At 41.7% G+C, this 24,239-nt stretch overlaps 2 protein-coding genes and 1 long non-coding RNA gene across 7 annotated transcripts in view; 1 reads left to right on the top strand and 2 right to left on the bottom strand.

Annotated features, from left to right (window-relative positions):
- The window catches only part of LOC131107300 (sodium/calcium exchanger 3), a 28,198-nt gene extending 13,483 nt beyond the window's left edge, over positions 1-14,715 (top strand). The window contains exons 3-8 of one of the 4 annotated variants that reach the window (XR_013630325.1): positions 2,663-2,769; positions 10,640-10,764; positions 10,833-10,932; positions 11,232-11,501; positions 11,585-12,456; positions 12,529-14,714. Coding sequence is in view for 3 of the 4 variants with exons in the window: in XM_078798802.1 (XP_078654928.1) it covers positions 2,663-2,769; positions 10,640-10,764; positions 10,833-10,932; positions 11,232-11,501; positions 11,585-11,961 (979 nt within the window). In the remaining variant the exon portion in view is untranslated. Of the gene's footprint in view, positions 1-2,662; positions 2,770-10,639; positions 10,765-10,832; positions 10,933-11,231; positions 11,502-11,584 lie in introns of all 4 variants that reach the window. The other 3 variants (XM_078798802.1, XM_058057195.2, XM_078798803.1) reach the window with 3 other exon arrangements.
- On the bottom strand, positions 2,651-14,982 carry LOC131107308 (uncharacterized). Its single transcript, XR_013630326.1, has 4 exons — positions 14,900-14,982; positions 14,515-14,664; positions 6,368-6,497; positions 2,651-2,938 (listed from the first exon to the last, which is right to left on the bottom strand). It is a non-coding gene; the product is annotated as an uncharacterized LOC131107308 (long non-coding RNA).
- Positions 14,983-15,951: 969 nt separating this feature from the next.
- mmut (methylmalonyl CoA mutase) lies at positions 15,952-24,234 on the bottom strand. Of its 2 annotated transcripts, XM_058056322.2 has the most exons (13): positions 23,854-24,234; positions 22,896-23,291; positions 22,454-22,821; positions 22,222-22,379; positions 20,945-21,116; positions 20,616-20,864; positions 20,325-20,436; positions 19,820-19,935; positions 19,573-19,688; positions 18,413-18,544; positions 18,182-18,329; positions 17,027-17,194; positions 15,952-16,555 (listed from the first exon to the last, which is right to left on the bottom strand). In XM_058056322.2, the coding sequence occupies exons 2-13, from the start codon at positions 23,284-23,286 to the stop codon at positions 16,427-16,429; spliced, it is 2,259 nt and encodes a 752-aa protein (XP_057912305.2). In that variant the 5' UTR covers positions 23,287-23,291; positions 23,854-24,234; the 3' UTR covers positions 15,952-16,426. The 2 variants fall into 2 exon arrangements, with proteins under 2 accessions (XP_057912305.2, XP_078654930.1); XM_078798804.1 differs by lacking the exon at positions 23,854-24,234 and having other exon boundaries at positions 22,896-23,459.
- Between the last annotated feature and the right edge of the window lie 5 nt (positions 24,235-24,239).

Raw genomic sequence — 24,239 nt, 5'->3', positions numbered from 1 at the left:
TCATGTTAGCATCATGGTGGTAGATGTTAGCATCATGGTGGTGGGTGCATCATGGGCATCATGGTGGTAGATGTTAGCATCATGGTGGTGGATGCATCATGTTAGCATCATGGTGGTGGGTGCATCATGTTAGCATCATGGTGTGGGATGTTAACATCCATTCCATTCTGAATGGAAAGTACATTCATACTGGTGGACATGGCACTGGTCTAACTGGTTTCCAGTGTGGTTCCGGTGTTGGGTTCTTATGCGGTTCTATTGTTTGCTCGTCTGTGAGCGTGATGCAGCGTGTGCTTGCTAACAGTCGGTGCTGCGTTCATTCCTGTGCTACCTCAGGCCCGGGAAGGCCGTCAGGAATATTAAGCACATTATTGAAAAAAAAACTGGAATTAGAATTCACAGCTTCTGTGACCGAACCACTGGACTGGATCAGGGCTGAGGCTACGTGTGGATGAAGCACGGTTGCTATGGGAGACGGTAGTGAGTCGGCAGCCTTCCAAGTATACAGTATTGCCTGCAAGGAGGCATCCATGCTGAAGATGATGCTGGCATGGCCGTGGCTACTAAATCGGGTCAGCATGGCGGCTAAAAATACACAAAAATGACCACGTGGCCGTGGGTGGACGGGAAAGTCACTGAAAGCAGAAGGCGCTGGTGTGATGAGCTCCAGCGTTGCCTGCAGAGAGGCAGAGGAGGGACGGGACAAGATGTTCGGAATAGTCATTGCAGGAGGAGGAGGAGGAACCACACACCTCATGAAGATCATGATGACTAAATCATGCTGTTTTGCGCTTGAATATTAGTAATCATAACATATCTTACACATTTTGCCTTAAAAAAGGCAATAGGAGGCGCTAATAGTTGAACTTTTTGGAAGGTGCGTGTCCAATTCCATGTGGCGGTTGGAGGGAAAACACCACGATTAGCTGAGGTGTCCCACTGAAAGCATCTAATGGATGAGTCATGTTGGGCGTCAGAGGACTTCCTCCAGAGTCAGAAAATGTTACATGTAGTACATGTAGTACATGTAGTACATATACTACATGGTACATTAGATGTGTTGTAGACAAAATGACTGTTAAGAGATAAGTCAAAGTGAGATACACATCCAAATATAGTCATGGACGTGTCTCCGTGGTGTGTGTGTGTGTGTGTGTGTGTGTGTGTGTGTGTGTGTGTGTGTGTATACACGTGTGTGTGTGTGTGTGTACGTGTTTACCCGTGACATTCAGTGGCAACACAAAAGTACACATGAATACACAGCATGAAATGCTGATCTTGATTCACATCCTGCGGTTGTGCACTCACACACACACACACACACATGCACACACAAACAAACACACACACACACACACAAAAACAAACACATGCCATTGGTGTCCCAGAGTTGAGTTTTTGAATGTCTGGTCTGTCATTGAACGACATTGATGATGTCACAGATGAAAAATGCCTTCACAATAAACTTCTATTCATTTATTAGCAGAGATGAAATGTGCCTATGTAAATATTTATTATAAATATACATATAATTCATTCATTTTATATATATATATATATATATATATATATATATATATATATATATATAAAATGTAATATATTTCGATATATATATATACACATTATATTAAAAAAAATTATAATATATATTATAAAAATATATACATATAATATTGCTATATGTTTATGATAGGGCTGCAGCTATCGAATATTTTAGTAATCGAGTATGCTACAGAAATTTTTTGTCGATTTTGTCGAGTCATCTGAAAGAACATTTTTGTTTGTTTAAAGAGAAATAATAAACTGAAAAAATAAAAGTAATTAAGGACCAGTTGGTTGAATGATTGACATCAGGGGTGTCAAACTCAATCAAATAGGGGACCGTAATTCAAAACCTACTTTGGTACGGGACAAAAAATGTAAAAAAAAATAATAATAACTTAAACTATATTAGGAAAGCAGGAAGTGAACAAATGTAACAGTTACTGATTGTAAAAGTACCACATGGAGGGGTAGGATTTAATAAGCTTTGCTTCTTCCTACTCCTTTTGGACATGTGGAACTGTGAACTGATTATGTGATGCATTCAATTGCAATCTGATGCATGTTCAAATGAAATGAAACCATTACCATTACTTTAGAATTTGGGTTCTTCACTGACTCACGTATTTATGAAGACTCCACATGTTTTGTTTTATAGCAATCATGAATGTCGGTGGGAAAACCTTCATCACGTAGAAACCTTGCCTGATGACCACTTAACCACCAATAAGACATTGGAAAGATCAATGAGGGTGATCATTTGGGGGTGGGGCCTGCTGGTATTGGTCTGCTCCCTTGTGGTGATTGGGGGTGGCGGCGGTACTAATCCCCCCAAAAACCGAATTGGAAAGCAACACTTTCTTTCATTTAGCGTCTGCTCACCTCATTTTTGGTCCTGATGGATTTCACGCCAAGCGTCTGGCCTGTGCTTCACGTGCCATCGCCATAGCAACCGCACTGACCTTTCACCTTCTAACCTTTTCCGCCATGCAGATTATTAATCCGAGCGGCTTCTGTGTCCTTCCATGGCAAATTAACCTCTCCTTCTCCTTCTCCTTACCCTGTCAACTCCCCCCCCCCCCTCCGTCCCCGCCCATCTCCTCATCGTCCTCCGCAGCAAAGTCATTCACGTGAAAATCATTGACGATGAAGAGTACGAGAAAAACAAGAACTTCTTCCTGGAGCTGGCCGAGCCTCGCATGGTGGACATGAGCCTCCAGAAAGGTGCAGTAGTCCGCTTTGTCTTCCTGTCTGTTGTCTGCTTTTGCCATCTCCGTCAATCCAACGTCTTCCGCCATCTTGGGGAACCTATCGTTTGTTTTACCTCCAGGCCTGGGGCGGCATAACTTTTTCCTCCAATGAAAGCATGCTTTCATAATTTCGAAGAAGTTATCTAAATTTCAAGAAAAAAAGCTTTGAACAAAATATAAACTCATTCTCAATGCTACTAAAATACTAAAATTTTCTCTTAATATTTTGACTTTATATTTTGACATGACGGCTTTTTTATCTACTTTTTCCTCTAAATGTGGTTAGAATGTATTACTCTGGTGTTAAAAGATGCCAAATCATCAACGAGGTTTGCACATTTTCAAGTGAGCCCTGCACTCAGTGAACAGCGACCTATGTTTACGGAAGTCCTCAGGAGCGCTTGGGTGTGTGACCAATCACAGAGGAGTGGGCGTGCCTAGACGAGAGCAGTGAAACAGTTTTTGGCAGGAGGCCGGAAACCCAAGGAAACACTGCAGAAAGAGGTGCAGCATGAGCATAATAATCATTATAATAAATATAATAACAATAATTATAATATATATAAAAAAGTATAATATAATAATAATAAAAAATCCCCTTTAATATTTCAACTCCATGCTAGTAAAATAACATCATTTTTCCTCATTACATTGTGAGTTTATTTTCATAAAATATTTTCTCATTACTGTTGCATAATAATCATTATAATAAATATAATAATAATTATTATTATACATAAATAATTATATAAATAATTATAATAATAATAATAAATCCCCTTTAATATTTCAACTCCATGCTAGTAAAATAACATCATTTTTCCTCATTACATTGTGAGTTTATGTTCATAAAATATTTTCTCATTACTGTTGCATAATAATCATTATCATAAATATAATTATTATACATAAATAATTATATAAATAATTATAATATAATAATAATAAATCCTCTTTAATATTTCAACTCCATGCTAGTAAAATAACATCATTTTTCCTCATTACATTGTGAGTTTATTTTCATAAAATATTTTCTCATTACTGTTGCATAATAATCATTATAATAAATATAATAATAATTATTATAATATATAAATAATTATATAAATAATTATAATATAATAATAAATCCCCTTTAATATTTCAACTCCATGCTAGTAAAATAACATCATTTTTCCTCATTACATTGTGAGTTTATTTTCATCAAATATTTTCTCATTACTGTTGCATAATAATCATTATAATAAATATAATAATAATTACATAAATAATTATAATATAATAATAAATCCCCTTTAATATTTCAACTCCATGCTAGTAAAATAACATCATTTTTCCTCATTACATTGTGAGTTTATTTTCATCAAATATTTTCTCATTACTGTTGCATAATAATCATTATAATAAATATAATAATAATTATTATAATATATAAATAATTATATAAATAATTATAATATAATAATAAATCCCCTTTAATATTTCAACTCCATGCTAGTAAAATAACATCATTTTTCCTCATTATATTGTGAGTTTATTTTCATCAAATATTTTCTCATTACTGTATTTTTTTTCATTTTTCTGTTGAATAATATATGAAGAAAGCGCTGCAGGCCAATGAACCACATTGATTGCTTAAGCGTGTATTTGGGTTGGACCTTCTGGGACGGAAGTCAAGTATAAACAATGTCAAGAATAAGCAAATAATAAATCATAAGCATATCGTTAGAAGAGACGTTGTCATCATGAGCTGGCCGTGGCTCATGCTTTGTGAAGAGCAACAAAACAACAGTCCGTCAGACGTTTAGCTTGCGTTATCTAACGGGGGGTGGGGGGGGGACAAAGGGGTCGTGATGCGGCAAGCTGGTGTGGAGGGTGCAGAAAGTAACACTTAGCAGCAAAGCTTGATGGGTTGTGGCAGTGCTGTCTGAGCAGCGCAAGGGGAGAGTCATGATGAAGGGCGCTTTGTTAGCGTGCAGCGACTTAGCGCCGACGACCGCGGGGGGCCTCAAACGCCACGCCACTGCTTCTCCTGGCTCCTTTTTTGGGACGCAATAAGCCAAAGTAGGCAAACATGGATGTGCTGTATTTCTACTATTAGGGGAGAGATTGTGCTAACTATTGATGTGCTAACTTTGCCAACCTGGGGAACCTGACTCCATTGACTTTTAGAACAGTCTGATGTATTACACCACTTACAGCAAAGTGGACGCACTGCAATCTATTCATAACTTGACAGAGATTGCTGAAATGTAAATGTGTTGGGGAGCTAATTTCACCAGCCCAGGGAACCTCACTCCGTTCACTTGTCCAATAGTCTGTGTTGATACAGTACTACGGTGCAGTATTTACAAATACCTGGACACACTGCAGTTTGTTCACAGATTGACAGCCATTCTATGAACGTATTGATGCGCTAACTTTGCCAGTCCGGGGAACTTCATTCCATTTGCTCATTCAACATGTACAGAATTAGCTTAAGGTCATGAAAAGATAAGAAATAAGCAGTCCATCGTGATGCGGGGCAGTTGATTTCAGCGCACGATGAGTCAGTTCGTATTGATGAGTCAGTTCGTATTGATGCGCTAACTTTGCCAGTCCGGGGAACTTCATTCCATTTGCTCATTCAACATGTACAGAATTAGCTTAAGGTCATGAAAAGATAAGAAATAAGCAGTCCATCGTGATGCGGGGCAGTTGATTTCAGCGCACGATGAGTCAGTTCGTATTGATGAGTCAGTTCGTATTGATGCGCTAACTTTGCCAGTCCGGGGAACTTCATTCCATTTGCTCATTCAACATGTACAGAATTAGCTTAAGGTCATGAAAAGATAAGCAGTCCATCGTGATGCGGGGCAGTTGATTTCAGCGCACGATGAGTCAGTTTGCTTGCAGATGAGGATGAGGCGTGCTGAGATGGATGGGAGTGGGGTGGGAGTGGGGGGGCGGGGGGGTGATGGAGATAGGAGGTGACAGCCGGGACTAAGGAAGGAAGCCGCATGCCAATGGCAGCTTAACTCTGAGCACACTTTGTCAAAACGTGAAGTCACGTATGCAGATGAGCTTCAATCAGAGCACAAGAAGCCATGTATTTATTTCTTAAAGGGGACTCCTATAGAGCAGCTACACACAATAACACGGACAGAAAGCTTTCTAGATCTTCCATAATCTGCACCTATTCCAGCTGTGTTTCATTTATTTATTCCACCCGCGGCCCACCTCCAAGCACACACTCTGTACTGTGATTGGTCACGCTTCCGAGTGCTCCTAAGTACTTCCAGACTACTTCCGACCCTACTGTTTAATTTAGTGTGTACAGGAGTTGATAATAAATGAATAAAGTCTTTGGAGAGCTACTGGAAAAGTGGTTAGGAGCTACTGGCAGCTCTTGATCTACTGGCTGGAGAACTCAAGAGGAGCACTCATTGTCGGATACACTTTGTCAGAAGCATAGCTGGTGCCGTGGAGCTCAGAAGCCTAATTTGAGAGCACCGTATTTACCGAGTACAGACGATCTTGGCACAACATCAGTAGTGGAAATGTGGTCATTACACGTTTTTTTGTGGGATTACCGTATTTCGGATATCGGTGAGGACTGTGGTTCTCTCCACCTCCATGGACTCACAGCAGCACAGCGTGGCCGACATTAATGCACCTTTCCCGGGGAGATCACGACGCTTCTTTTGGCTTCAGCAACAGTTTCTGCGGATATTTCAGATCCATGTTAAAAAAAAAACAGTCCGGTGTAAAATGGCGTTGACACATCAAAAATATTTTCCTCTTGCTGGGAATCACCAACTCCAACCACTTCTGCCTGAGCTTGCCTCAAAGAAAGATTTCCTGGAAGCCATAGCTAATAAATGTAAACACAGCGAAGCAGAGCCGTGTGAAGGGCAGTCCTGTATCTGGCCTACAGCGCACGCCCATATAAGGAAGCCCGGCTCCCTGTGACATCACAGGGAACCAGTGTTAGAGAATACTCTCTGAAATGGAGTGTTCAAAGCCCTGCCGAGCTTCTTTCAGGGGTCACTTCCAAATACGCAAACCTCATTAAATGAAACTTTGGTATAGTTTAATATCAGAATACAACATTTTAACTACATTTATTGGTCAAAAAAGTGGAAAAAGCGTCATAGGGCCCCTTTAATATTTCAAATGATTATATTATTATTATATCATGATTATGAAAACTTTTTGCGTAATACTTTATTTTCAGAAAATTACTGCTGAGTGATGTTTATGTTTACATTTTGCACCTATTTCCACTCTCTTCCTGAATTCTAACTTTATTGACATAATATTTGAAATCACAGCCGCTTTTCCCATTTCTGCTGTTTGCTTGTTTTTCTTTATTTTTATATTTATTTATAAGTGTGGAAAAAATTACTATTTGTTTTGTTTAGCTTCTCCTAATACTACAGCTTCACAGAAATAACGCCGTTGTCCTCGAATATTTCAGCTTTATGCTGCTAAAATCATCGTTATATTCGGAGTTTATTGTTTTGTTGTTGTCTCTGCTTCGAATGCAACTTTTTTTCCTCTTAATATTCGGACTTTATTCGTGTAAAATTACCATCACATCCCAAAGTGACGTGTGTGTTTTATAGCGTCGTATGAAAAATTGCAATCTGTCTGGTATGGGGGCGAACCCCAGCGCCGTGTGGCGCATTTGTCGTGTGCAACCCAGCAGGCGTACAAGAGTGACGTGACTGCAGGTCCGTCCTGGCTAAAGAGTGTCTGTCTTGTCTTGTAACTGTTGCCATGGCGACAGCATACAGTCAGCAAGAGGACAGGCCGTGCTCATTCCACCGTGTGTAGCCTCATGTAGTAATACTAGCGCTGGTCTACTATGTACTATGCTATGCGGTACTATATACCGGTATACTATACTAGTACAACGTCCGCCATGGAAGTGCCATCACGTTAGACATTGGAACATCGCATGCAGAGATTTTCACCCTTCCAGCTTTGCTGATGGCGTGGTGGGACCACTCACCAACCATGTGGGTCACCACCAGGACACCTTGGCCCTCCCTCCCGTACATACTACATCACTAACAACATGATACACGGACAGCACATCTACGTTGGAGGGAATGTTGGAAGGAAAATTGGAGGGAACGTTGGTGAAAACAGTCGGAAGTTGGAGGGAACATTGGAAGTAACATTGGAGGGAATGTTAGTAGGAAGGTTGGAGGAAACATTGGAAGTAACATTGGTAGGAAGGTTGGAGGGAACATTGGAGGGAACGTTAGTAGGAAGGTTGGAGGAAACATTAGTTGGAAGGTTGGAGGGAACATTGGAAGGAACGTTAGTAGGAAGGCTGGAGGGAACGTTAGTAGGAAGGCTGGAGGGAACAATGCAGGAAAGGTTAGTAGGAAGGTTGGAGGGAACATTAGTAGGAAGGTTTGTAGGAAGGTTGGAGGTAACATTGGAGGGAACGTGAGTAGGAAGGTTGGAGGTAACATTGGAGGGAACGTGAGTAGGAAGGTTGGACAGAACATTAGTTGGAAGGTTGGAGGGAACATTGGAAGTAACATTGGTAGGAAGGTTGGAGGGAACATTGGAGGGAACGTTAGTAGGAAGGTTGGAGGGAACGTTAGTTGGAAGGTTTGTAGGAAGGCTGGAGGGAACATTGGAGGGAACGTGAGTAGGATGGTTGGAAGGTTTGTAGGAAGGCTGGAGGGAACAATGCAGGAAAGGTTAGTAGGAAGGTTGGAGGGAACATTAGTAGGAAGGTTTGTAGGAAGGTTGGAGGTAACATTGGAGGGAACGTGAGTAGGAAGGTTGGACGGAACATTAGTTGGAAGGTTGGAGGGAACATTGGAAGGAACGTTAGTCGGAAGGTTGGAGGGAACGTTAGTAGGAAGGCTGGAGGGAACAATGCAGGAAAGGTTAATAGGACGGTTGGAGGGAACATTAGTAGGAAGGTTTGTAGGAAGGTTGGAGGTAACATTGGAGGGAACGTGAGTAGGAAGGTTGGAGGTAACATTGGAGGGAACGTGAGTAGGAAGGTTGGAGGTAACATTGGAGGGAACGTGAGTAGGAAGGTTGGACGGAACATTAGTTGGAAGGTTGGAGGGAACATTGGAAGGAAGGTTAGTAGGAAGGTTGGAGGGAAGGTTAGAAGGAAGGTTGGACATGTAACAGGTTATATATAATATGTGACTTGTAACATATAACATGTAACAGGTAGTATGTAATATGTGACGGGTAACATATAATATGTGACGGGTAATATATAATATGTGACTGGTAACATGTAACAGGTAATATATAACATGTAACGGGTAACATGTAATATATCGCATATAGCAGGTAAAATATAACATGTAACATGGAAGTAGACAGACAGCGCAAATACTACTAATCCTACTACTACTACTACTACTACTCTAAGCACAAAGTGTAACGTGAAGAATTTCTTAGCAAACAAGAACTGAAATAATCATCCTGGGACAAGTTATGAATAAAGTTATGAATAAAGATATGATTAGTTGTACTTTTCTTTTGCGGAATACTTGATGGCCCCCATTTGAGACCCCTCCCCGCTCCTCACTGTCCTCATGTCTACTCCCCCAGCCATGCTGCTGGCTCACGGTAAGACTGTAGCATCCTGTGTGTGTGTGTGTGTGTGTGTGTGTGTGTGTGTGTGTGTGTGTGTGTGTGTGCACGTTGTCATGAAAGAATGGGGCAGTTCTTCATGGTCGTTACCAGAAGGCAAAGATGTCATTGACCAAAATGAAGAAAATGATTGCTGTTTGCAGAAAAATGAATGAAACTTTCATTCTTGCACAACAAATACAATACTTTCTAATGTATTACAATACTTTCTAATTATGTTATGGTGTTTTATGAATTAATATGAATTAACATGGGTTTCTATCAGTAAGAGGATTTGAAAAAAGGTTTTCTCTTGAAATTCTGTTAAAATGACTTTTTTGAAATATCCATCTATTTTCTATACCGCTTATCGTCACGAGGGTCGCGGGTATGCTGGAGCCTATCCCCGGGGTACACCCTGGACTGGTGGCCAGCCAATCACAGGGCACATATAGACAAACAACCATTCACACTCACATTCATGGATGGAGTCGCCAATTAACCTAGCATGCATGTTTTGGGAATGTGGGAGGAACCCGGAGAAAACCCACATGAGGAGAACATGCACAAGTGGGGAATTGAACCCGGGTCTCCTAGCTATGTGGCCTGCGCACTAACCACTCTCCAGCGTGCAGCCCTATTTTGAGGTCTTGAAAAAAATTATTATTTATTATTAGGAAATGAAAGCGTTATTCTTGTAATATAATACAGCATTTGTTTAAAAACACCATTGACTTTAATATTTTTATATGCAATTCAAATTATTTTTCCTCATAATAGTAGTAACCTTTCTTTTGGTGAATTTTGGATGTTTTTTGTTTTTCATATTACAAAAAATATTTTTTGTAAGACAAAAAAATTCCATTAGCTACTAAAATTATGCTAATATTTGTTATCCTCATCATTTTACGACATGTTCTCATTAGATGACAACTTTTAATACGACCACTGGGAATCGGTCTTTTTTATTCTCATCAAATGCCGCATGGAAATCGTGGCTGTAGGCAACCTTCGGTATCCGCATTGGTTGCAGGATACATGGTGGGCATCCAGCGGCCTTATCTAGCTCTGCATGCACTCTAAAGCACTGTTGTTGCTGTGTGAGTCAGCATGACTGCCACCTGGGGGGGGGGGCAAAGTGGAGCAGCATTGCTTCATGAGACGTGGTGGGGACTTTGGGGACTCGAGCGTCTTGCTCGGATTCTTTTTAAAATACATCTTTCTTTCTTTTGCGCTCTCAGATGTTCCAGACAGGAAGTTGACGTCCGACGAGGAGGAGGCCAAACGCATCGCCGAGATGGGGAAGCCCGTGCTGGGGGATCACTCCAAGATGGAGGTCGTCATTGAGGAGTCGTACGAGTTTAAGGTGGGTGGAGGCCAGCTCGCACCTCGAGTCCCGCCTGGCGTTGCTGACGTGTCGTGTTGGCGTGACAGAGCACGGTGGACAAGCTGATCAAGAAGACCAACCTGGCCCTGGTGGTGGGCACCAACTCATGGAGAGAACAGTTCATGGAGGCCATCACCGTCAGTGCAGGTACTTCACTGTCATGCAGGGGGAAATGATGGGAATAATAATAGTCTGTTCCAGGGTCAAACCTCAGCTAAGAAGAAGAAAATGTATAAGAAGGAAGTAGAAAAGCGTTCCAATCTAATGAGAATGACTCAATATTAGGAGGAAAAATGAATAAGGTGAAATAAAGGTGAAATATGAAATAAATATTCTTAATATTATGACAAACACACAAAACTAAAGAAAGGTCTCGTTTTAGTCAAAGATTGTCTATATACAGTATGACATCTCACAAAGTCAATGCCCCGCCCAATGCCTTACAGACGAAGATGAGGATGAGGCGGGCGAGGAGCGTCTTCCGTCCTGCTTCGATTACGTCATGCACTTCCTGACGGTGTTCTGGAAGGTGGCGTTCGCCTGCGTGCCGCCCACCGACTACCTGAACGGCTGGGCGTGCTTCGTGGTGTCCATCGTCATCATCGGCCTGCTGACCGCCGTCATCGGTGACCTGGCGTCGCACTTCGGCTGCACCGTCGGCCTGAAGGACTCGGTGACCGCCGTGGTCTTTGTGGCGCTCGGCACGTCCGTTCCAGGTGAGAGGATGTGGAATAGAAATGGTCTGTTCCGGGGTCAAACTGCGTCCAGGCCTGTTTTACTTTGTGCTGTCTGTCCACAGACACGTTTGCTAGCAAGGTGGCGGCGGTGCAGGACACGTACGCCGACGCGTCCATCGGCAACGTGACGGGCAGCAACGCGGTCAACGTGTTCCTGGGCATCGGCACGGCGTGGTCGGTGGCGGCCATCTACTGGCACAGCAAAGGCAAGCCCTTCGTGGTGGAGGCCGGCTCGCTGGCTTTCTCCGTCACGCTCTTCACCATCTTCGCCTTCCTGGCCGTGTCGGTGCTCCTCTACCGGCGCCGCGCCCACATCGGGGGGGAGCTCGGGGGCCCGCGGGGGCACAGACTGGCCACCTCGGGCTTCTTCTTCAGCCTGTGGTTCCTCTATATCCTCTTCTCCAGCCTGGAGGCCTACTGTCATATAGAGGGCTTCTAGAGGACTGCAGCAGAGCTTTGACCCCCCCCCCTTCCCCTTCTTCCCAACACACACACACACTACTGGAAGGATGCATGGAAGCATGTCCGTCATGGCGCTTCCACACCATGCCAAGGGGTCCGGAATTCCACTGGATGAGACCACGTGGACCACGAGAGTCTATATTTTCCTCAACATCCTCACCACAGACACTTTTGTAAGAAAAGTATTTTGGGGATAAAAATGCTAAAAAGGAACAAAACCACCAAAAAAAACCAAAACACTTTCAAATGAATCTAAACGAACAAAGTGACACAACATTATGGGATGGACGTTTAATTTGAATTCATTTTTCTTCAATGTCCTAATTTGAAAGGTTGACTCACAACATTGTGGAATTGACTTTTAATTTAAGTTTTATTAAAATATCCTAAGTGGAAAAAGTGACACACAACATTATGGGATGGACTTTTGCTTTGACTTTATGTTTTATTAAATGTCCTAAGTGGAAAAAAAGTGACACACAACAGTGTGGGGTGGACTTATGCTTTGACTTATATTTTATTAAATGTCCTGAGTGGAAAAAAGTGACGCACAACGTTATGGGGTGGACTTTTGTTTTGAATTGAATGTTTTGTTCGATATCCTGAGTAGAAAAAGTGACACAACATTATGGGATGGAGTTGTATTTTTATTTAATTTGACTTCATGCTTTGGCCTGCACTGTGCAGGCACTGCAGAACCGATACCACTTGACACTAACCACCATGTGCTGCACTGTGTGTACATCTATATACAGTATTATCATATATTCACATACTTTTTGTGTATTTTTAAAAAAGTGTGCCCACCTTCTGCTTCTTTTAACAAGAGTAGGGAAGGGAGGGGATTCGAACTACATCCTGGAAAACATCAGTCCTTCAGCTTGCCTGTTTTCATTACACTTCAAACGTGGAGTCAGAGGTATTTTTTTGAAAACTTCCAGGCACTTTTGCTGTAGAGCTCTATTTGTGGAGATGACCACTTCACCCCTCCCCCCAACCCCCACTCATCTGCTTTTCCATATATATTTATAGGATGCATTGATTTTCCTTTTTTTTTGGAGGGCAACAAACGTACAAAAAACAATATGCTGCAAATTTGGAGTCAATTTTAACGTCACGCATCGTGCAAATAATTTACCATTTATAACTTGATATGAATTTTAACATTAATTGCAACAAACTGATGAAAATATGTTATATTTTTCATGAATTGGCGACTTTAATGAAGGTTTTGGTATTTTAAAGCAAACAAGCAGTGTTTATAATTCGACAAAAACAAGCAAAAACATAAAATAGCGATAAAGTACGCAGGGAAATGTGATATTTTATATTGGACCAGGTATTAGAGTCATATACATGTGACATAATTGAAATATTGAAGTGTCTTTATATCTACCACAAGTCAATGACCTGCAACTACAAGCCATATTTTCACAGCAAGCCAAGACAGAGGTACAGTAATCCCTCACCACTTAGCTTGTGAATTTTTCAAAAATAGATTAATTAATAAATCATGGTAGCTTGCTGATGAATACGGTCTATTAGCTGTCATAAAGAACATTCAAGTGTGGACAGGGACCTTAGTTGATTTCCTTTTAGTGAAATCAAGACTGCAGTGACATGCAGTATCCACTAGAGGGCGGTGTCTCCGACCTTTATCAGCAAGCGGGAGCGACAGCAGGGGATGCTTGGCCCTTGTACTTCTACTTCCTGTCCCAGATTAGGCGCCATTGAATACATATAATAATATGTGACATACATAAAGCCCCCCCCCCCCTCTCCCCACCCCATCATTTTCGTTCTTTTCTGTCTTTGCCTAATAGTTTTGGGGCCTGCAATGAGATACCTTTTCCGAAGTGCTTTTGGAGAGTCTAATCATATTTATTTATTTGTTTTGGTTCAATACTGTGGAATAAAAATGTATTTTAAAAAATCGGCTTTCTTGCTCACAAAAAACTTTATATAAGAAATTTACTAAGAAACTTTAAAATGTTCGAGCCTTTTCCACTCCTTTTTAAGACATTCAATTGACAATATTGTGGCTGTTTTCCAGGGGTCTCAAACTCAAATTTACCTGGGGGCCACTGGAGCTGGGGTCTGGGTGAGGCTGGGCCACACCCCCCCCCCAAAAAAAACAATTATTAGAAACAGAAAAAAATATAAAAAATAAAAACTGTTTTAATGCTTTTGCTGCTGCTATACCCTACACCAGGGGACTCAAACCTGTGGCCCGCGGGCCAAATGCGGCCCGCAGGACACTAGTTGGAGGCCGCCGACTTGATATGAAAGTTTAATGTTTGATATGGATGCTGTATGGTATCATGTACCCAGAAATGACAGCTTAGAGCTGTGTGCACACCGGACACAACTGACGCCATTTTGCCCCGCCTTTACTACTAAGTAGTAAGTATGCGGTTTCGAACACAGCACACATGTGGTTTATGTATTTTTATGTATTGTAGATTGTCCTATTGTTTGAGCAAAAAGCCACTATTCATGCTTCAACGTGACTTAAAAGTTTTATACTGACCTTGTAGCATTACCTGTACGGCGTTGGATGGCAACTCTAGTGTTCTCATGCAGCGTATTGGAACGCTGCCTCAACACTAAGTTAAACCGGGGCCAATGAAGACAATGTTGTTGCAAGACGACCCATTTACTTCAGACATGCCGGTGAAAACTGGAAAAATAAAGCAAAACAAAATTACTATATTCTCATGCATTGTCAATAAAGAGTTTCAACAATCACTTCTATTAGTTTTACATACAGTAGTTCGATGACTATCCAGCAGAGGGCGACTATGGCCCCGCATATTAGCTAAAACATATAAATAGTCAGTTCTTTTAACACAGCACCGATAGTGCTGCGTTTTTAACATCTCCAACATAAAATAAACATTTTATAAACAACTTACAGCATTGCCTCTAAGATACTTCAGCTTGGGTGACAACAGATTGACACAGCGTAACTGTGACAGTCCGCCCCATGTTCCAGGCGAAACCAGGAAGTGCAAACAGGAAGTTACAAAGCGGATGTGACGTCATTTACCACAATAATTTGACACGCTATAACAAAATAAAGCATTCTTTATACACCTCTGAAGCACATTGGACACCATTCATAAGGCGCTCTAAAAAAAATTAGGTTTGATTTGATTTGTTTGTAATTCACGTGACGTCACCGCTTACTGGAGGATCATACGGTGGCCTGTGACGGACATACAAAGATGATATCAGCCTCTATTGCCCTCCTGTGGCCACTTCGAAAATACACAATACTTTTTAAAGTATAGTTATAACATATATTACATAGAAAATAGCTACATAGCTACATACACACAAGAGTTACACAAAATATTAAAGTATTGAGCCCCTTAATTGACATCCTACCTCGCCCACGTCTTAATCCGCGGTTCATTGTCCTCTTCATATTGTAGCGTCGACTTACGTACTTCCTGGTTTCCAGCGTGCTTTGCGGTACTGTCTATTAGATAAATAGCTGTTAAGTTACTTGTTTTAAGTCACACAAGTTAGTTATTCTTCCACACAACTAGCCTAGCCTGTTTTAAATCCATCGGCATCAAAGACCACCCAACCAGAACCACAGCCACCAGCCAATGACCACGTGCCCACAACTGCCACCTGGTGTTAGAGTCACGTGACAGCCCTGACTCCCAGCCTGCGTACACTTAGGCCAGTATGTCACCAGTGTGTATATATATATATATATATATATATATTTTTTTTTTTTTTTTACTCATGACATAACATTGACTTTAGTAGAAAAAAAATTAAACTGTTTTCTCTTCACATGGTGACACGTTATCAGGTGTGCCAAGTGGTTCTGGGTTTGAATCTCTGGTGTAATTGATTCATGTGGATTTTTTTTCTTGCAGAGATGTACCCAAATGCTGTAAATATTGGATATAAAACTATTTGGCCATGATTAAAAAAAAAGACAATTTGTCCATGTGATGTAAGCACCAAAGTGTGTGTATGTGATGTCATTATTTTATATTTTCACATGTAACAAATTGTTTACATTAAGAGCCGAGTATAATATGTACATACAAATACACATACAGTATATTTCTATTTTTTATGTAACATAAGTGGAAGTAACCACCATGACGTCATCAGGGGAATTAAAGAAAACCTTGCAAGACAGGTCCACATCATTATTCAGGATCACGGCAATAGCAGAAATCGAGCAAATATTTTTTGCATAATCCGGCTAGCTCCTAAAAAACAACAACAATGAAAACATAACGTTGTTGCAATGTCAAACGTCAAACTGTCCAACTCAATGAGTCTTAGAAACTGTCTTATGAAGAATCAAGATGGCGTCAGACAGGCGACTCATTGTAGTGCTGGATCATGATTTCATTTGTCGTTTTAAACTCAATTCCTAGACAAAACAAATTCATGGGATGCATGTCCATTCACATGGCCTGTCGGATCTTTTCCAGGCTCTTCTCAATGTTGTCGATGACTTCCACGGCGGCCTGTGGGATCCTAGTACCCGGCCCGAAGATGGCGCATACGCCACTCTGGTGCAAGAAGTCGTAGTCCTGTGGTGGGAGGGCGAGGATGCCAAGAAATCCCATTTAATGACATTTTTTTTTCCTTTCTCTGAATGTAACAGTGGCTATTGCTTGGTAACCACGCCAACCCTGAATTCCTGATGCACGGAAGTAGGAGATCGGCGCCTTGCTGCATTTGAAAGCTAATGCAACATACTGGAGTATAATGCAACACCATCAGCTGTTAAACCCTTGGAGCCCAAGCATAGTAACCACCTTGTTTATTACTCGTCCTATGATTGACAAATGGAGCGTGTGTGTGTTTGCTCAGATAGAAATATAATATATAAATATTAGGGCTGTCAATCGATTCAAATTTTGTCCATAGTTAACTCAGAATTAATCTAATCTAATTAATTGAATATTGCACTACTGTCAAGGATGATGTACCAACTGGGAGTATTTTGGGATTCCGGCACACAAACATCATATTCTGAAAGGCGTCATATGCGAATTTACCTGCGGTGGGATGACGCCTCCACAGATGACCAGAATATCGGGCCTGTTGAGCTCTCGTAGCTCCTTGATGAGCTCCGGCACCAGCGTCTTGTGCCCGGCGGCAAGCGTGCTGACACCAACGCAGTGCACGTCCGCATCTACCGCCTGCTGGGCCACCTCTAGTGGCGTCTGTGGAGACAGAAAGACAGCCATAATGAAACCACTCAGTCTAACTACACAAGTGCTCATTCATGCAGTACTTCTTCCACTTGGCAAGGGGCAACTGCAAGGTGTCTGGGTCACAATGAAGCAGCAGTAAAAAGCAGACTCGCATTTAAACAACAATGCACAGCAAATCTAATATGGCCCGCAAGACACTAGTTTGAGGCCCCCTGCCTTGATATGAAAGTTTAATGTTAGTGCGGCCCGCGCAAGTTTGATATGGATGCTGTATGGTATCATGTACCCAGAAAAAATTACTACGTTTGATTAATGTTCATGTTAAAGGTTAAATAACTGGTAATAGTTATCCTCCCTATCCATGTGGAAGTGGTAAGTTTTTGGCTATTTAAGTTTAAAGGAAATAACTTGAAGGCTACCGTTTAGGTCGCTAGCTCTCTAGTTTGCGAGTTAGCATGTGTCTCAAGACCCTGGAGTTGCGCAATATGTTGTAAATAAAAAGAGTATAAATGTGACTATAGTCGTGTTTTGTCATGTCTACAGGGCTCTAATAATGCTTTGTTCATTTTAATCTGGAAAAAATAATTTGTCTACCCACCAACTATATGTGGGTTCTTACGTTTTTATTATTTGCCGTTTTATTATTATTATTTTTATATTTATTACTGATTGATTGTTTTTCTTTATTTTTGATTTATTTATTTTTTTATCTTATTTTGTGTAAAAAAAAAAAAAAAAACATATCAAAAGAGGCAGCTAAAAATGCACGTAATGGGACACACCTATTCTGCCTCCAAAAAGCGGCAACAAGGCTCCATTTCCATCACGTCAGCTGCATATGAAGCACATTGTTATTATTGTTATGGAACATTGTTACGCCCAAGAACTACATTACTGGCGTAGTGACATCTCACAACACAACAACGGCTAGCTATATGACGGGAGTGTCATACAGATGTATATGTGTGCTTTAACAACATAGCAGTCAAAGGAGACCTGAAAGAGCGGCCCAATGTCTACGTCGAAGCCGAGGTCAGCGAACCCGGTGGCAATGACCTTTGCTCCTCTGTCATGGCCATCCTGACCCATCTTGGCCACCAGGAGGCGAGGGTTGCGGCCTTCGTGGTTCTTAAACTGGGTGACTCTGCAGTTATGGAAAGGACAGATGGTGAAACCTCTCGGGGACTCGTTGACATCCACCCACGGCGAGCGGCTAAGATCTCGTACCTACTGTGAGCCAGTGCGATCTCCTCGTGCTCGCCAAACTCGCTGCGGTAGGCGCCGCTCACCATGCGCGTGCTCGCCTTGTGCTCGCCAAACACTTTCTTCATGGCGTCTGTGATCTCACCAACGGAACATCTGAAGAAGACAACAGTGCTGATTCAGCTTTGCCACCATTTTTTAAAAATAATACTGGAAACCATGCAGAAGGTGATGAACGCTATCAATTCTAACAAGGTTATCAGACACCCCTCCCACCTTGGGTGACCATATGTCCCGTTTTACGCGGGATTGTCCCGCATTTTAATGATTTTTAATGCTCCTATTGGTCATTCATGTCTACATGATTGACCTCTTTACTAGCAGTCTGTGTTGTTTTTGGAAATGCTGATCATTTCAACTGCAATTCTGTGTTTTTATTTATAGATCTATAAATGTTATTTTGTTAGTCATATATATATATATATATATATATATATATTATATGTTACTGAACAGTTAGCAAGCTGTACCATATGCATTTTTTGTGTCAACATCAATTTCAACAAACAGATTAAAATGTTAAATTTCTCATGAAATGGCGACTTTAATGAAGGTTTTGGTATTTTAAAGCAAACAAGCAGTGTTTATAATTCGACAAAAACTAGCAAAAACGTAAAATAGCGATACATTTGGAGTGAATTTTAACGTCACGCATCATACAACTAATTTACCATTTATAACTTGAGATGAATTTCAACATTAATTGCAACAAACAGATTAAAATATGTTACATTTTTCATGAATTGGCGACTTTAATGAAGGTTTTGGTATTTTAAAGCAAACAAGCAGTGTTTATAATTCGACAAAAACATGCAGAAACATAAAATAGCGATAAAGTATGCAGGGAAATGTTATATTTTATATTGGACCTGGTATTAGAGTCATATACATGTGACATAATTGAATGTGTTCTCCGGAGTACCCGGAGAAAACCCACACATGCACGGGTAGAACATGCAAACTCCACACAGAGATGGCCGAGGGTGGAATTGAACCCTGGTCTCCTCGCTGTGAGGTCTGCACGCTAACCACTCAGCCCTTCTTCTAAACGAGTTACTGTAAAGTGGTAGCCAATCACATCAATGCATGTTAAGATATTTAGGTGCGGAATTTCAAAAATGTACCTGGCACGCGCCGCCTCCACAGCTAACGCTAACAGGTTACCCTCTCTGGTCCGTGCGCATTCCTCGATGGCGGCAAGACATTTACTGGCCGCGACGGCGTTGCGGCTCTCCCTTACCTGCAACAGCATATTATAAATATCATCTTGCTCTACAAACACAGTAATATACATGTTAATGTACTTGTACTTCCTGATTAGTGCAGGTGTACCTAATAAAGTGTCTGCTGTGTGTGTGTGTCAGTGCTGACCTTCTTCAGCTTCTCAATCTGTTTCTGCCGCACAAGCGTGTTGTCGATGGCCAACACCTCCACGCTCTCCTCCTTCTCCAGGCGGTACTTGTTGACCCCGACGATGACCTCTGACCCTGCAATCGGCACAATTAAAACAGTGTTTTTTACCTTCTCGCATTTAAACTTTAATTGAAATGAAAGTTGAGTTTTACATATTTACACTTCATATTTCTACATATTATATCATTATAGTGATATACATACTTGTATATTCAATAGTTAGGACTAGTAATAGAAAATAAACCTTTATTGATTTATTTTGAGACTAAATGATGCAGGACTTAATGGAATACTTTCATTTAAATGTGACCATTTTTATATAATGTTAAATGTATGCATGTACTTTATGAATGATATTTATATGCATATACCTATGTATTTGTACTTATAAATCTTGTATAAATTTGCATTATATGTTTTCTAAGGAGTCATTAATCATGTAGTCTAGTCAACAATGGCCTACTTGAGTCGATGCGGGCCTGCCGACGCGCTGCACACTCCTCGATACGCAGTTTTGGGATGCCCTCAGCCACCGCCCTGGCCATGCCGCCCATTTCCTCGATCTCCTGGATGAACTGTGGGGTGGGAGGACACCTACTGTCACCTTGTTTTCCTACATCGTCGTAAGTTCCATTTCCTGTTCTATGGTTATCATCACATTTCCTCTTTGCCATCACTGGTACCCTTGTGTGTCACTTTGCCATTGAATACTTTATCTGCATTGTGTACGATAAACCCAAACACATTGGCTGACCTTCAAGGCCGTGTTATAGAGGTCCTCGGTCAGCGACTCCATCATGTGGGACCCCCCCCAGGGATCGGCCACCTTTGGGATGCCTGATTCCTCCTGTATGATAATCTGCGTGTTGCGGGCGATGCGAGCGCTCTTCACCGTGGGTAGGCCCAGCGCCTCATCAAACGAGTTGGTGTGGAGCGACTGGGTGCCGCCAAACACGGCCGCCATGGCCTCGATCACTGTCCGGATCACATTGTTGTACGGGTCCTGAGGGAGGGGGTTGCAGGGCACTTCATTAAGAGCATGGATTTTGTATTGGATTTAATACAAGACCTGCTAGGACTTACCTGCTCTGTGAGAGACCAACCAGACGTTTGGCAGTGAGTGCGGAGAAGAAGAGACTTGGCGTTTTTGGGGAGGAACTTCTCCTGGATCAGCGTGGACCACAACCTCCTGCCCGCCCGCAGCTTTGCAATCTCCATGTAGAAGTTCATGCCGATGCCCCAGAAGAACGACAACCTACGCAATCACACACACACAGATACAGACGCTAAAAACAAAACATTCACATTTCCGAAGTCATTTGGAGAGCATCACGTCTTCAGTCTGAAGAGACGAGGGGTCCGAAATGGAAAGCACTCAGCAGACACACTTGAGTAACATCTCCATATTGGCCTTTCCGCTCAAACATTTGGAATGAACCCTCAGGTCAAAGAGCTTTTACTGCAGTCACTGAATGGGGGCAAGCTCAACCAGGACATAGCAGCTTACTGTGGAACACTCCAATCAATACTTCATATTAATATTAGGGTTCATATTAGCATTAGAAAAATAAAGCTAATAAAAGCTAATAAAATTAAAATTAATAAAATGAATAAAAAATTTATTAGATTAATTTTTAATTAATATTAATTTATCTAATTTAAAATTAATTAGATTCATTTTTAATTAATTAATTAAAAATAAAATTAATACAAGCTAATAAAATAAAGAAAAATATATCAATAAAACAAGCTATTAAGCTGAAAAATATTGGTAATGGTACCAATTTTATTAAATTGAACATAACTATGTTTTACTTTGGTATACAGTTGCACGTGATGTCCAAAAGGAGTAGGAAGAAGCCGAGCTTATTCAATTATCCCCCCTCTTCATTATTTGACTTCCTTAATCATTTTGGGACAAATGCAATGATGAAATAAATATTTAGATAATATGTGTACCGTGCTTTCAGTCGAAATAAAGAAGGTAGTTGAGGTAATATGAAGTAATAATGATATTATATTATTATTCATTCATTCATTTTCTACCGCTTACCTTCATCTTCGGGCGAGAGGTGGGGTACACCCTGGACTGGTGGCCAGCCAATCACAGGGCACATATAGACAAACAACCATTCACACTCACATTCATACCTATGGACAATTTGGAGTGGCTAATTAACCTAGCATGTTTTTGGAATGTGGGAGGAAACCGGAGTACCCGGAAAAAGAACATGCAAACTCCACACAGAGATGGCCGAGGGTGGTATATTGAACCCTGGTCTCCTAGCTGTGAGGTCTGCGCGCTAACCACTAGACCGCCATGTTGCGAGAATGATTATATCTCACGTTGTGGGGCATACCGGGGTGCAAACTCATCAATGGTCAAGCCGGCTTTGAGTCCGGTGCGACAGTACTCCAGCCCGTTAGCGATAGTGTAGGCGACCTCCAAGATGGCATCGGCTCCAGCCTCCTGGAGATGGTAGCCACTGATGGAAATGGAGTTGAACTTGGGCATGTTCTGCCAACACAGTTAGCAATGTTGAATAAAACATCACATAGAAGATCATAAATGACTTTGTTTGTACTCAATACCTCTGAGGTGTAAGCGAAGATGTCTGCAATGGCGTGCATGGAAGGTTCTGGCGGGAAAATATAAGTGTTCCGCACCATGAACTCCTTTAAAATGTCGTTCTGGATGGTGCCGGTCAACTTGGCCTTCGGGACGCCCTGCTCCTCGCCGGTCACAATGAACATGGCCAACACGGGGACGACAGCGCCGTTCATTGTCATGGACACGGACATCTTCTCAAGCGGGATGCCATCGAAGAGCATCTTCATGTCCTCCACTGTGTCAATGGCGACGCCCGCCATGCCGACATCACCGTGGACCCTGGGGTTGTCCGAGTCATAGCCGCGGTGCGTGGGGAGGTCAAAGGCCACGGAGAGGCCCTGTTGGCCGGCTGCCATGGATGAACGAATGCTGATGAAAACATATGATGCTACTTTTGCATCTTGAATCGAATCCGACTGGTACCTTTAATGTTGTCCTTGTAGAACTTGTTGCTCTCCTCCACGGTGCTAAATCCAGCATACTGCCTGATAGTCCAGGGTCTGTTGGTGTACATGGTGGGATAGGGCCCCCTTGTGTACGGAAACACTCCCGGCAGTTCATCAGCACTCCCGGCAGAGTCGGCTTTGGTGTACACCGGCTTGATGTTGATGCCCTCGGGTGTGCGCCATATTAGATCTTCTGGGTTCTTCCCCTTCAGCTGCTTCTTGGCCAGGCTGGCCCACTGCGGGTGAAGCTCCACCTGGTCCTGAGACAACGACACGGAGGTGTGGATGCGGGAGGACGCGAAGGAGAGGGATGCTGGAACAAGGTCCCGGACAGCCGGCGTCCTGCACGCTCTGTATGCACTCAGCATGCTTCCTGTTTCACACAAACGGATGACGTAATGGTGGTAAAGAAGAAGACATGAATTGGTGAAAGGACATTTTAATACACTGCTTCTCCACGGCAAGGTTGTACTGTTAACCTGGATTTGCATACATAAACAAAAACTGCCCTGAAACCATATACAACCAAGAATATTTTTTGAAATTTTTTCAATATTTCACTTGATTTTGGGGTCAGTTACGACTAATACAGTTAACAAAATGGCACTTTTACACCGGGACTGAGTACAAATTTGCTATAAACAAAGTCGCCGTGAGCTGCATACGTAGCATGACGCGGTTTTGACAACTGCAGACAACAAAATACAATTTAACATCCATACCTAGAGAGATGTGAACTAATTCCAACAATAGTTAACTGTCAAATGTACTCTTTGACTGACCAAAGTCAAACTCGGCGTGTAGCTAGTTAGCCTGCTTTAGCTAGCAGCGGCTGGCTAACTCCTGTCTGAAAAGAATACAGACAGACGTCAATAAAATTTGTAATTCAACCGTTTCATAGAACAGATAATAAATACTTATTATTTCTTTCTGACCTTGTCTGCGCTAGTTATATTTCAGGTTGACGAAAGGCGTGTGCGTCCATCCAATGCACTTTCTCAGCCAATCCGCAGCTCCGACTGGTCTATGAACTTTGACCGAACAAACCGGATGTGGTTTTTCGGCAGCCATATTGGAGCGGTATAGTACAGGTATCGCATTTATTTAGTTTCATTCATTTATTCATTCATTCACTCGGTCAAATAGTGTCGTACTATGTTCTAATCATCACGTTTCGGTATAAAAATGCTACAAGTAATTTAATTGGTGTTTTACTGTTCATATTTTCGTGCAAAAATGCAAAAAGTAACTCAAGTGCTGTCTTGCTGTATTTGTTTTATGTATATGATGTGAGTAAACACTCTTTGTTACTTGGCCAATA

This window comes from Doryrhamphus excisus, linkage group LG19 (genome assembly GCF_037039965.1).
Source record: "Doryrhamphus excisus strain RoL-2023G ecotype Guam linkage group LG19, RoL_Dexc_Guam_v1.1, whole genome shotgun sequence".
NCBI classification, from domain to species: Eukaryota; Metazoa; Chordata; class Actinopteri; order Syngnathiformes; family Syngnathidae; genus Doryrhamphus; species Doryrhamphus excisus.
Note: the sequence above shows the minus strand (reverse complement) of the source record. Positions and strands in the feature narration are given on the sequence as shown.

What these genes read in the sequence shown, in the direction of transcription:
- mmut (XM_078798804.1), bottom strand. Translation starts at nt 23,409, where the DNA reads ATGCAAATCCAGGTTAACAGTACAACCTTGCCGTGGAGAAGCAGTGTA. An exon ending in TCTTCGCTTACACCTCAGAG is followed by an intron (nt 22,380 to 22,453) that starts GTATTGAGTACA and finishes CTGTGTTGGCAG; the next exon opens with AACATGCCCAAGTTCAACTC. An exon ending in ACATTGGGCCGCTCTTTCAG is followed by an intron (nt 17,195 to 18,181) that starts GTCTCCTTTGAC and finishes CTGTCTCCACAG; the next exon opens with ACGCCACTAGAGGTGGCCCA.